We start from the raw sequence: 13,952 nt of genomic DNA, 5'->3' as shown, positions 1-13,952 counted from the left end.
TATCTACATTAACTAACAAATGAAGCTTGCATTGTGCAGCATATATAAATAATCCTGGAAGTTACTGAAGTCAAACTCCCCAAATCAAAGCTTGATGCAATTGTGCAATGAAGGAGGCAGAACTATTATTACTATTAGCCAGGACATGATACAAGAAACCAGAACATGAAAGAGGAGGATGGAGCATGCAAGTATGAAGTTCCCAAAGGCTAAACCATGGTCTGGGCTGTGATGTCTGAAATGGGTCTCAGAATGTGCCTATGTGTGAATGTGCGCTTATATGTGTGCGTGGATAAATAGATATAATAAATGTGGAGGAGGAAGTACTCACGCTGCCCCCAGCGCCCAGTCCTTGGATTCAAGTAGTTTGGATAAAGCCCATTAGGGCGGTCCATTTTTTGAAGTAGCTTACGAATATGCATGACCTAAATGGAAAAAAAAATCGTAATCACAGGTTAGTCTCAATACAGAATGTAAATCAAATCCTCTTCCATCAATTAAACAAGTTTAAATTGGTGCCCTAACAAATTTTGAAGAACTAGGCAGACTTTTAAATACAATTTCATTATAAATTGTCAATCAATTAATGGTCCTTGGTGGTTTATGCTTTCAATATATGCATTATTTCATCATCATCATCATCATTATTATTATTATTATTAACAGAATACATAATAAAAGCAAGGACATTATTTATAGTCACTGTCAAGAAATATCTACAAACTTCTTATTACACCAGAAAGAGCACAAAACTAACCTTATCATAGTAGACAGGGTTGCCAGTCAAGTAGCTCAGGTGTACAAATTCCATGTGAAGGGTGCCAAACTCAGATAGGATACTGCTGCCAGCAGACGCCCAGCCCCAGTTGCGACCTACACCACTGGCAAGAGAAAGATTAAAGGGTAAATGCATACAAATATTTGGTACTGGTATTGTTCTATATAGGAAGAGGTTTAGCAATTTATCTATTTCTGTTAAAGGCAAAAACCAATCAGCAACAGAGTACTGGGGAAGATAAGCACAAGCCAAAGGAAAAAAGTGTCCTTGAACTAATTCAAGAACCAACAGTGAAAGGATCACCCCCAAACTTGACTACTACTCAACATGATACCACAGCTAACACCAGACTCCAAAGACACCACATATAGGTATTTAATTGTGAAGAAAAATCCCTTAGCAGGCATTGAGACATCCTACTATCAGTGGCCAGACATAGGTTTTTGCTATTCCTGATTTCCAATCTTCCTCTTGCCTCAAATCTCATACCTTTTCAAATTCACCATTGCCCAAGGAATCCCTGTGGGTGTATTGAAGGCAGGAATAAGTTTTCCTGCAAGTTGGACCGCTTTTAACTTAAAAACCTGTAACGCAAGAAAGAAAGTTGAGCACTTGTCCATTTTTTTCTGTGCAATCTTATACATATCTTCTTAGAAGTAAGTCCTTATGCAAGTAAGAACAGAAAAGTGCAGGTTGGGTTATTTTAAATCTTTTCTATCCCATTCTAATTCTGATATTGGCTCCAAATGGCTCATAACAAACAATTAAAACCACCACAACAAAACATATTCAATAGTTAGTAAAAACATGAATACAAATGATCACAAATTATACACAAAAATTAAATATTGGGAAAGGCTAGGGCAATTTTTAAAAAAATGTTTTAGCTGGCACTTAAAAGACAGCATTGCAGGTTCCCTAAAAAGTTCTCCATAATCTGGGTGCCACCAAAGAAAAGGCCTTGCTCCATGTAACACATCTGGGATCTCTGAGGTTGGGAGCATCCAGAGCACCTCTCAAGATGCAGTTAAAACCTTGCTGCAAACCATAAACTAAGACCTCAAATTTTGACAATTGATTTCGGACAGGGTGACAAATGCTCATTACTGTATAAAAAGGTAAAGGTAAAGGTACCCCTGCCCGTACGGGCCAGTCGTGTCCGACTCTAGGGTTGCGTGCTCATCTCGCTCAAGAGGCCCTGAGCCGGCGCCGTCCGCAGACACTTCCGGGTCACGTGGCAAGCATGACGAAGCTGCAGCTGGTGAGTCAGCACCAGCGCAGCACACGGAAACGCCGTTTACCTTCCCCCTATAAAGCGGTACCTATTAATCTACTTGCACTTAAGAGTGCTTTTGAACTGCTAGGTGGTCAGGAGCTGGGACTGAACGACGGGAGCTCACCCCGCCGCAGGGATTCGAACCGCCGACCATACGATCAGCAAGTCCTAGGCACTGAGGTTTTACCCACAGTGCCACCCGTGTCCCTTCCATTACTGTATAATTATTGGCAAATTTTGTGCCAAATTCTGCAACCTGAATATACAACTTAAACTACCTCACACATATTTTATTAGTTTGCTGGGTAGAAATGAGTTTCCACAGTACTAAAGCACACACCCCCAATCTCTTTTGGCTCCAGGTATTTAATTTTAATGCCTCTTTTTAATAAAATGAAAACAGATTATGTGGCCAACGCCCAGCATTTTGAATTTTCTGCATTTGTACTGAATTTTGAAATTCGTATCACTCCTGATTACAGCTATGAGTTTGTGGTTACCTACCTATTAGTGAGGCCTCTGAAGCAGCAAGAAAACAAGTCTTTGTTCCCTTTTAAGAAAACTATATAAAAGTTGCACAAATTTCCACGATTATATAATAATTCACTTACCTCCTGACCTGAAAGGTAATAGGCTGCAAGCAAGCCACCAATGAAGCGGATGTTGACTTCAAAGACAGATACCTCTGAATTCTTGAGACAGAAAAATGGATATAAGCTAGATATTAGTATAGAGTATGTAGATTTATCACAAATTATTACAGTGAATTTATTTTTTAATTAAATATGTATCCTATCCTTCTTTCTGAAGGTTCCTATGGTGGCACTTCTTGCTTTAAATAATGAATTCCTGTAAATGTTTCTTTGGAGATATAAACCCATTTAACAGAACAGGTCTGGGAGTTAGTGTTACCTCCTATGCGAATTAACAGTATACTTTTCTGGCTAAGGAGCCCTTTCACATCAAGAATGTGTGCAAATGTGTTGTTTCACATATACATTAAACGTCCATGCTTTATTATGAATTGATTTTAACTTTCTGTACAATTCAGCTCCCACACCCTCTTGTAAGAATAGCAAGGTGGCAAAAGAGATGTGTGCACGTTGCAGGCAACAGTGGTGCATTGTTAAGAGGAAGCGAACAGGAGTCATGAACTGCTGCCATTGTGTGTTTTTATTTTGGTGAAAAATGACCTTCTTACATAAGAGATTAAACCCTTATAGTCATATCTGTACAATTTGTTGGATTCACAACTGTGGTACATAAAGTTCCATTCAGGAAAACTTTCAAGAGCTCCAACTATCTATTACAGGGAGAGACAACAAATTGCATTTTAGAAATATTTCACAACCTGAAAGCAATGGCTAATTGAAATCTTCCATTAGCATACAAGGCATATAATCTTCTTCATAAGATATAAAATCTGACTTTCTGTGGAAAGTTTAACTGCCAAGATGCAAGAGAGCTGATGTGAGCAAAATCCTTTCTCACTTTGTTTTCCATGCCCCAAGTATTCAAAATCACAGTCTCTTAATCAAGAGATGAAAAAAGAAAGGAACTAACTAGTTGGTCATTCACTTTCTGATTGATGAGCTTTCAAAGAAACACAGAACTGCAGAGTTGGAAAGGACCCTGAGGGTCATCATTCTAGTCCAACCCGTTGCCATGAAGACATGACAGATGGCCACCCAACATTTGCTTAAAAACCTCCAAGTAAAGAGAGTCCACCACCTCTCGTGGGAATCTGTTGCACTACTGAACAGCTTTTACTGTCAGAAAGTTATTTCTGATGTTTAGTATGAATCTCCTTTCTTATAACTTGAATCCATTAGTTTGGGCCCTAGTATCTTGTGCAGGAGAAAACAAGCTTGCTCCATCTTCCATGTTGACAACGCTCTTTACCAGGCCAAACATACCCATATTCCTCAACCGTTCCTTATAAGGCTTGGTTTTCAGTCTTTTTATCACATTGCTCACCTTCCCTCTGCACACATTCCAGCTTGTCAATATCCTTCTTAAATTGTGGTGCCCAGAACTGGACACTGTACTCCAGTCTTATATTTGTGCAGCTGGTTCTTCCTGCCTAAGTCTACAGCTACACCTGTGTCCTGCTGAAATTAATTTTGTTAGTGTGGGCAATGTTTCCCCATCTGTTAAGGTCATCTTGAATCCCAACTCAGTCTTGACCATCATTGACTATTCCCTCTCATTTTGGTGTCAACTGCAAATTAGATGAGCATTCCCTTGATCCATAAAGATGTTGAACAACACTGGACGCAGGACAGACCCCTGTGCCACCTCACTTTTTTCTAGGATAGTGGGGAATTGTTAGTGAGCGCTCTATGGGTTTGGTCAGTCAACCAGCTACAAATCCACCTAACAGTTACCTTGTCCAGTCCACATTTTACCAGAATGTTATGAGGGGCTTTGTCAAAAGTCTTACTGAAATCAAGATGCACTACCTTTCCATAATTCCCCTGATCTACCAAGCTTGTACCTGCATCAAAAAAACAAAAGGTGATTCATCTGGCATGACTTGTTTCTGAGAAACCCATGCTGCATCTTAGTCATCACGGCATCCTTTTCTAGGTGCTCACAAAATGACTGTTTAATTATCTGCTCCAGGACCTTTACTGGTATTGATGTCAAACTCATCAGTAGTTACATAGGTCTTCTCTTTTTCCCGTTTTAGAAGATAGGGACAAAATTTGCCCACCTCCAGTCCACAGGCACCTCATCTGTTCTCCAATATTTCTCTATAATTTTTGAGAGGCTCTGAGGTTACATCCACAAAGGCTACTCATGTCTCTTTTGGGGGCTGAACATCAAACCAGCATCCTGCTGTGTTCTCTCTTTCGCAGAAATGTGATTGCCAGTGTTGTAGGTCCCAAATTTCCTTTGAAGACACTGGACTTCTCTTCCTAAAAGAAAGAAGGGCAGCTAGGCTGGGAGAAAGCCCCTCCACTGGGACCAGGAAAACACATTCTCTGTTATTAAAAGAGAGGAAGAATGGCCTTTCCCCTCACGCTCCTGACACTCTGTGGAACTGAAAAAGCTATTCTGCTATTAGTCAAAAGAACTAGGAGCATCAAAGCAAGAGAATTCAGCTTTGTTTTGTTTTGTTAGGAAATGCCTGGGACCAAGAAACCTAACTTGGAAGAAGAAAAACTTCTCTGTCTCCCACAGGCTGCAGTGAAGAAAATATGGTACCAAGGATGTAGAAAGACAAGAAAAGCATGAGGTGGGCTTCTACCATGTGAAGAACAGAAATCCACCATTACATCCAGAATTTCCTTTTCCCCCTTGAGGGAAGGACGATAGCTAATTAAAGCAACATGTCTTAGATAAGCCTGGAGACCAAGTCCTGTGAGGAAAGGTTGAAAGGTCCTTTCATTTTGTTTGTTTTTTAAATTTACACACCGTGTTTGTGAGTCATCAAAAGACACACAATCAGCTCTTTTTCAGGCTTCATTTTAGAAAGAAGAATAGTATTTGAAGTTTGATCAAGCTAATAAGTTTCCTGCCCTTCCAAACTCTACAATTATATGATTCTCTGTTTCTCCAAATAGGAAGAAATCGGACAACATACAAAAAGTTCAACTTACCACACTGAAATCAAGGTGATTGTCAATCCACTCCTGCCCTTCTTTGAATTCATCGTGAAGGCCCATAATGTAGAGCGTATCCAATGCATCTACTATAGTGGCACCCAGCTGTGAATTTCCTACAGAAAACCCAGAATTTCCATTATAACTAAATGCTTTACTTATGATCTTCCCCTTCAGTGTAGCCATTATTTATTTGTAAGCTGGAACTATCCTTTATAAATAAATCAATTTCTCCAAGTATGAATCAAACAAATTGTTAGAGGTTCTAGTTACAATCAAGCAGTATATAAATATTTGTTGAATGTGTGAATAAAGATTTAAAAAAACATGTGGGACATGTGGGAAAAACAACAACTTCAACAAAAAGAAGAAGAGTGAATTGTCACGCCTTTAAGAACATTATTCCTTCAATGTTATTTCTGTATCACATTTGCATCTGCCTCTCCTTTGCTAAAAGGTGGGAAATGTGTCAAGGAGCAGGCTGAAGAATGGAAGTGTACCTCTTTCAATTTCCATTTTCTTGAAACATCCTTCAACAAATGTGTTACCCCAGTCTAATCCTACCTCTAGGTCAGCCTTCCCCAAACTGGTGCACTCCAGATTTTTTTGGACTACCACTCAATGTCAGTCCCAGTTGGTATGGACAATGGTCAGAGATTATGGGAGTTGTACTGCATAGCATTTGGAGGGCACTGGGTTGGAGAACAGTGCTGAAGGCACTATGGGCTACTGTTAGGGGCCTGAGCAGGTCAATTCCCTCTCCATCCACCCACCCTCTTTCCTTAAAAAAAAAAAAGGACACCCTAACATTCCATGTAACAACTGTTCTCAACCATAGACTTCGCTGACAGATTTCCTCCGAAAACTCACAGATCCTTGTTGCAATACTTTTGGCTTTTCAATTTGCAAACAGATATACTTCTGCGTAGTATACATGTTGAAACCGCTACGTTATTTTTAGGTGCCTTTGTTTCATTTCCAAACTGGTTTTTTATGTATTTTTTGTTGTAAACCACTTTGATATTTTTTAATGAAATAACAGCGCATATATATAAATAACTAAAACAACAGAATCAGGTGCCTGCCTGCCAATGAATTCTCCACTTCTTACTGGAATTAGGGAACAAACAGGTACAGAAAATATGCACCAGACTGTGTAAGATTTCTATCTCACTCTCACACACAAAATATGTACATGCTCCTGAAATTGAAGCTTTTGTAAAGCGGCAGGGTGAGATGGGGGAACCTCATGGAGATTTGGCACTCTGGACAACTAGACACCCTCTAATCTGCTAAGTGAATGTGATAGTTGCCCTTAATAAATAAATCTAATAATATCAGCAGCTTTTAAATTTTACTATTATCTCAAATTCTAGACACGGAAGCTGAGCCAGTCTCTCTAGGGTGGGGAACCTCCCCCTCCCACCAACAAAGAGACACATTCCCCCCAGGAGTAACATTTCAGAGGTCTATTATTTTAATTTTATGCTTTTATTCATTGATTATTTGTGCTAATAGTCTATCTTTCACCAAATGGCCCTAGGCTGGGTCACCTTTTGTGCTGATTTTAACAGCTAGGCAGATCAACCTGGAAGGAGCTACTCCTTCAGATGTTTCGCCTTGTTTGTTGTGTATACTATGCCCTACTGAATGGCTTGTTCATCTGACATTACAAAAACAAGGGAAGTTAAATGGGAATTAAAGGGATTTTCCCTAAGAATGTTAACCCACAATAAACTACAAGAAGACCTGTTCATAGCAATATATATGGAGTATGGTCGAGCGTAAACAAAAGTAAAGTTGAATGAAAAGCTATTGCAGGCCACTGTAGTAGAACCAGTTTGAAACAAATATGGCATGACTAGGGCTGAACCTAATGCCCTCCCCAAAGGGAGAGGAACCACAAGAGATACTGTCTGGGCCCATGGGAATGTTCGCTTGGACCTGCAGCAGCATCAGTGTCAACAAAACCACCCAATGTAACTGTATGTCAACAAACTAGACTGAATGATATACTCAGTGCTTTTTTCTAAAAAAAAATGTTAATCTGCTGTGTTCATTTGTTTATTGCTATATAAAGGTTTTATAGGAATTATTCCTCGTGCATGGTGTGTTTTAGAGTGTTCTGTTGTGTAAGTAAAACTTTGAACTTGAATCTCTGTTCCTTTGAGTCGCCAAAGAAATTCCTGTGCTCAGGCTGATACCAGAAGAATCACTTGGCAGGTAGAAGGGGAAATTCCCTGGGAAAGTTCTCCTGCCTGTAAGGACAGGCAGCTATTCATAGAATCATTGTTGGAAGAGGCCACAAGGGCCATCGAGTCCAACCCCCTGCCAAGCAGGAAACACCATCAGAGCACTCCTGACATGGTTGTCAAGCCTCTGCTTAAAGACCTCCAAAGAAGGAGACTCCACCACACTCCTTGGCAGCAAATTCCACTGTCAAACAGCTCTTACTGTCAGAAAGCTCTTCCTAATGTTTAGGTGGAATCTTCTTTCTTGTAGTTTGGATCCATTGCTCAGTGTCCGCTTCTCTGGAGCAGCAGAAAACAACCTTTCTCCCTCCTCTATGTGACATCCTTTTATATATTTGAACATGGCTATCATATCACCCCTTAACCTCCTCTTCTCCAGGCTAAAGATGCCCAGCTCCCTTAGCCGTTCCTCATAAGGCATCGTTTCCAGGCCTTTGACCATTTTGGTTGCCCTCCTCTGGACATGTTCCAGTTTGTCAGTGTCCTTCTTGAACTGTGGTGCCCAGAACTGGACACAGTACTCCAGGTGAGGTCTGACCAGAGCAGAATACAGTGGCACTATTACTTCCCTTGATCTAGATGCTATACTCCTATTGATGCAGCCCAGAATTGCATTGGCTTTTTTAGCTGCCGCGTCACACTGTCGGCTCATGTCAAGTTTGTGGTCAACCAAGACTCCTAGATCCTTTTCACGTGTACTGCTCTCAAGCCAGGTGTCACCCATCTTGAATTTGTGCCTCTCATTTTTTTGCCCAAGTGCAATACTTTACATTTCTCCCTGTTAAAATTCATCTTGTTTGTTTTGGCCCAGTTCTCTAATCTGTCAAGCTCGGTTTGAAGTGTGATCCTGTCCTCTGGGGTGTTAATGGGTTCATGGGTAACAGCAAGCTCACAGAACCAAGGCACCCACACTTTCTCTCTCATTCCCTTGCCCCACCTCCCAGAAACCTCTCTATCCCCACTTTCTGCTTCTTCTGGCACCCATCATTGCATAGCAAGACTTCTTTATGGATGCATCTGTTTCTCTTGAAGCCGGTAGGAATATTTAGCTTTTTTTGATTGGTCAAGCAGAGCTGGTTCTATTTTTCTGACTGACTGAAGTGCCACCTGATACTAAGCAAATCTGCAAGGGGAAATTCAGCAAGTGGCAGATGAGTAGGAAGTGACAATCCCTTCTATAACCCCAAGCCAAAACTTCATGGTAACCCTAGCAGTATATAATATCCAGTCTTATCACTGAGCCAGCCAGCACTAAAAAGTTCTAGTGCTAAAGTTCACTCATAACCTTGCCTTAGCAGCAGCAGCCTCCTAAATTCAGTGCTAAAATTCAGCCCTTCCCTTTGCACTCCATGGCTACTGCTCTAAGTCAAATAAGTTGTGATCATGCTACCAAAGGGTTTAGCTTTCAAGGTGCCACAGACAAAAAACGAACAAACAAAAACTGGTCATTCTTCATTCAATTGTTAGTAAAATTTCTTAAGGCAGAAAATTAAAATGGGCAACTTACTGGACAAACCCATATTTTCCTTCATTTAAATGTTTGTAGTAAAAAAAAAAGCAACATAAATGTTGTTTGAGCTTATTTACCATGTACATAAGGGTGGTAGGTGTCCCAAAAAACTGGAAGAAGGGAGAAAATGTAAAAAGCTGGGGGTGGGAATCACAAGTTAAAAGTAAACAATAGCTTCCAGGTTTTCATCAACCTGCATATAGAGTGAAAGTGCAGTGCTGCACATCTCTATTCAGAAGTAAGCACCACTGAGCTAAGTGAACGTAACGGTAACTTAACAATAATTGTGTTGACAAATGCATATAATACTGTTTCAATGCATATAATACTGTTTCAATAGCATGCTAGGACTACACAGCTGTGTAGTCAAAATTAATGCTTAGCTGCCTTCCCCAGCCATAATGTGTAGCCCCTGCTGATATAGTGATTACAACTTGGTGATTTAACTTTGTCATTACAACATGGATACAAATGTAATTTAACAGCCTGCCCCCCTTAGGTTACTGGGGTGTGGTGGGGCCATTCCAGGTAGAAAAAACTGACCGACAAAAACCAGTAGAAATAGGACAAAGAGGAAAAAAAAATTAACAAAATACGAAGGCAGGCAATGAAAGGCTAATGTACAGATTACAGAATTGCAGCCCTCATTAGAGTAAGGCTATGTATTATTTCACGGGCAGTATTCTGGTCCATTCCTTTTCCCATTTCAGAAGTGAGAGACTCTTGAGTTAAAATTCTGGAGACTGCATGGCATGTGGGACTGCCTATTTCCAATCTAATCTTAGAGGGGTAGGCTTCCTAGGAGAATGGAGTCTTGAGTGGTTGCCAGGGGACAATTCTTAATCACCACAGGCAACTGAGTAGTGAATTGTTGACAGTGGGGGGGGGGGCAATGCTAGGGAGGCAGTATACAATCAAAGGAGGCTCTTTAGGTGCTATGCAGGTAGCACCAAGGCGTACTGTTAACAAGAAGAAAAACAATGGCTGACCCCTATCTCTAGAACCTCAAAAGATGCTCGTTAACCAGGTCTGTTCCTTAAGTGAAATATACAGGCACCTTGGTAGGCAGAAAACCATAAAACTAGGCAGTGTTTATATTAGAAGACTAAATTTAATTTTAGATGGTGTACTAGGTAGAAGATTGTGACCAGATGTTCCGTTTACCATCTAATCTGATAAAGAGTTCTGGTGAACCCAAAAGCTTGCACACTATTTTATGTTATTCTATTTAGCCTAATAAAACTACTGCCCTAGTACAGACTTAGGAATTTTTATTATGGGCCAACATGGCTACCTCTACTTTTTGTCTGAATTAGAAAATATAGCCATTCGGCTGTGAGATCCTAAATTAGAGCTAGAGGATCCTTGAAGTGGGAAGATTCTTTCCACCAGTAGAGCATGGGACTCTCATGTTTGTGAGTTTGAGCCTCACCTTGGGCAAAAGATTCCCACATGGCAGGGAGTTGGACTAGATGACCCTTGGGATCCCTTCCAACCCTACAGTTCTATGATTCTACCCAATTGGGCTTCTACAGCATAGACTTTTTACCTAGCACACAACCTAAAATTAATGTCCACTTTTGCTAACATAGAGAGTCCCTAGTTTCTCTTGATTCCTATTGTGTAGCTATGCAGCCTGTAATGACTATCTCCTATACTTCAAATTTTAACACTGCTTAGAGCAGTGTTTTTCAACCTTTTTTGGGCAAAGGCACACTTGTTTCATGAAAAAAATCACGAGGCACACCACCATTAGAAAATGTTAAAAAATTTAACTCTGTGCCTATATTGACTATATATAAAGTAATTCTCTTGAATAGGAATCAAATAAACACAAAGAAAGTATTTTATAATTACTTTATTATGAAATAGTAAGTAAACAGAAATATGAAAAATTATAAAATACTTTATTTTTAAATCTTTCAATTTTTTAAATTTTTCCCACGGCACACCAGGCAACATCTCACGGCACACTAGTGTGCCACGGAACAGTGGTTGAAAAACACTGGCTTAGAGGACAGTCACCTTTATGAACTTAAATGTTCACATCACACCTTCTTCTGGCAGTCACCAGATTAAGCTATTAAATCATAAAAGCAGTAATAAAATTTGATTTCCAGTTTGTAATTCTGGATCCGTATCTATGGCTGAAGAGAAAATTAGGCTCAATTTGTGACAAACAGCCCTACTGATAAACTTGTTGTGCAAAAGCAAGAAACAAATACTTATTAGAGAAGATGCAATGCAGCAGACAGGGGTGGGGTTTGTCTCCATGGATAGGAAGCTGGGCTTATTATGTAACAAACAAGGTTGGGGTTATATCCATGATGTGGGGGGTAAGGCTGTCAGGAACAGCTTACCATGTAGCAAGCAGAGCTTGGGTCCCAGGGGCCTAAGCTTTGAATTAAAGGGGGGAAAGGGACAAAATCTCTTTTACAAGAAGAAAAAGAAGCAGCCTGTGGTTACAGTTCCTAGTAAAGATTAAGGGAAACTGCCAAGAAGGATGTTTCTGTTTCTAGCCAGCTTGTTCCTGCTCCTTATTCCACCTGTGCTTGCTCAGAACCCTGGGGTCATCCGTATCAGCCCAGAGAAAGGAGGAGATTACTGCTTCCTCTTCCCTTCACAGTGGATGAAATCACGTCAAGAGGGTAACAAAAATCGCTGGCTTCACCCTGCGCTCGGAACTCAGAACATCAGTTACTCAGCCATGTGTTGCCCACCTTCGTTCTTTGGGGAGGAAGACAATGATGGTGGTGGATTCAGCACAAGAATTGCATCTGTAAGGGAGGGCAACTGCAATCTCTTTGAGAGTGCCAGACTCCATCAAATTAACCAAACCCAGGGGCTGTTGACTCTTGGTGGAGATGCTCCCTATCTCGTGAAAAACCGGAGATCCAGATATAACTGGGGTCACTGTGAGGAGGTCACAATCTCAGGAATTCTTCTCCAAGATGTGGACATTCTCTATTTATTGTTTAAGAACTTGATCAGGGACTTGCTACACAAAACTGGGGTCATTTATCTGATGTCAATGTTCATAGTCACCATGGGAAGCTACTGGGCAGGCAGAACAGAGAGAAGAAAGCAACAATATATTGAAAGCCGATTCCAAACCGAAGACGATGATTTTGGTGAGATAACAATTGACACCAATGCCTACTTCACATGTACTTGCACAGTAATGGCCACCTTCATGCTACTTGCTCTGTACTATTTCTACGATTACCTGGTACATGCAATGATTGGCATTTTCTGTCTATACGCATCTTTCAGTCTGCATGGTTGCTTAGCTCCATTTGTAAGCAAGCTTCCATTTGGAAAACGTGTAATCCATCTCCCATTTTTTCACAAAGGTCTAGAGATCAGAACATTGCTTCTAACTGTCCTGTGTATAGCCATCAGTGCACTTTGGGTCATCTTCAGAAATGAGAATGAGTGGGGCTGGGTTTTGCAAGATGTTCTAGGAATCTCTATTGGCATTTACATTCTGAGAACAGTTCACATGCCCACCTTAAAGAACTGCAGCTTGTTTCTGTTCGCTCATTTGTTTTATGACCTACTCTGTCTGTTCGTCACTCCTTTCCTAACCAAAGCTGGAAAAAGCATCACGGATGTGACAGCTTATGGGACACCAGACTCTGAAGAGATCCCCTTTCTGTTGAAAGTACCAATATTACCCTCAACATCCATTTTTGATGACAGTTCTTTTACTGCTATAGGCCTTGGAGATATTATACTTCCTGGTTTCCTGGTAGCCTACTGCCACAGATTTGATGCTCAAGTCAACTCCTCAGGGGTCTATTTTCTAGCTTCTACTCTAGCTTATAGCTATGGTCTTATGGTGACTTTTGTTGTAGCAACATTCTTACAGACAAGTCAGTCAACTCTCCTATACCTGGTGCCCTGTATACTCACTACTACTATGGCTGTTGCTGCTTCTCGCAAAGAGTTCATCCTTTTTTGGACAGGTGTTGTCTCTGCAGAAGACCTGTCTCAACCTTCTTCACAAAAAGACATCAAGCACCCAGATACATTACAACATTCAGAGGAAAAACTCTGTCAACAAGAAGGAAAACAAATCTCCAACATCACATTCCTCAAGGAAGATATGACTAGTTCCAGCATATCCACAGAAGAGTTATCTGACCTGGACACACTGAGAGATGAGATGACTAACTGCATTCTAAGTCAGAGAGAAGAAGATGCCCCACATGAGGGCTACGAAAACAAAGAGGCTTGAGAAACATAGAGACCACATTCTGTGAGGAAAGCGGAGAGGAAAACACCTCACATATATATGCCACTGGAACATTTTGTGAGACAAACAGGGCACTTCAGGTTGAAGAAATACAGGTCCATTAAACCACATTTGGAAATAAAGCTACTCTCTCACTCTTGCTGTGAAATTCAATAAATTAAAATGCACTGTTCTCATCCATCCCTCTTAACCCTGTCACGCCCTAATGTGACCAAGAAACAGAATCCAGAATGTGCACCTATCTAGTCATTGCCCCCATAGCATTCTCCC

At 40.7% G+C, this 13,952-nt stretch overlaps 2 protein-coding genes across 3 annotated transcripts in view; one reads left to right on the top strand and one right to left on the bottom strand.

The window, feature by feature from the left end:
• Nucleotides 1-13,952, bottom strand: part of MAN1A2 (mannosidase alpha class 1A member 2) — a 37,222-nt gene that overhangs the window by 11,410 nt on the left and 11,860 nt on the right. The window contains exons 4-8 of the mRNA XM_081894218.1: nt 5,660-5,778; nt 2,666-2,746; nt 1,268-1,362; nt 758-881; nt 332-425 (exon numbers count right to left, since the gene is read on the bottom strand). Coding sequence (XP_081750344.1) covers nt 332-425; nt 758-881; nt 1,268-1,362; nt 2,666-2,746; nt 5,660-5,778 — 513 coding nt within the window. The remainder of the gene's footprint in view (nt 1-331; nt 426-757; nt 882-1,267; nt 1,363-2,665; nt 2,747-5,659; nt 5,779-13,952) is intronic.
• On the top strand, nt 10,295-13,821 carry LOC309359920 (signal peptide peptidase-like 2B). Of its 2 annotated transcripts, none has more exons than XM_081894323.1 (2): nt 10,295-10,451; nt 12,051-13,821. In XM_081894323.1, exons 1-2 carry the CDS (start codon nt 10,437-10,439, stop codon nt 13,662-13,664), a joined length of 1,629 nt encoding a protein of 542 aa, XP_081750449.1. In that variant the 5' UTR covers nt 10,295-10,436; the 3' UTR covers nt 13,665-13,821. The 2 variants fall into 2 exon arrangements, with proteins under 2 accessions (XP_081750449.1, XP_081750450.1); XM_081894324.1 differs by lacking the exon at nt 10,295-10,451 and having other exon boundaries at nt 11,758-12,555; nt 13,144-13,821.

The sequence above is a fragment of the Podarcis melisellensis genome (assembly GCF_964234715.1).
Source record: "Podarcis melisellensis genome assembly, chromosome: 17".
NCBI classification, from domain to species: domain Eukaryota; kingdom Metazoa; phylum Chordata; class Lepidosauria; order Squamata; family Lacertidae; genus Podarcis; species Podarcis melisellensis.
Note: the sequence above shows the minus strand (reverse complement) of the source record. Positions and strands in the feature narration are given on the sequence as shown.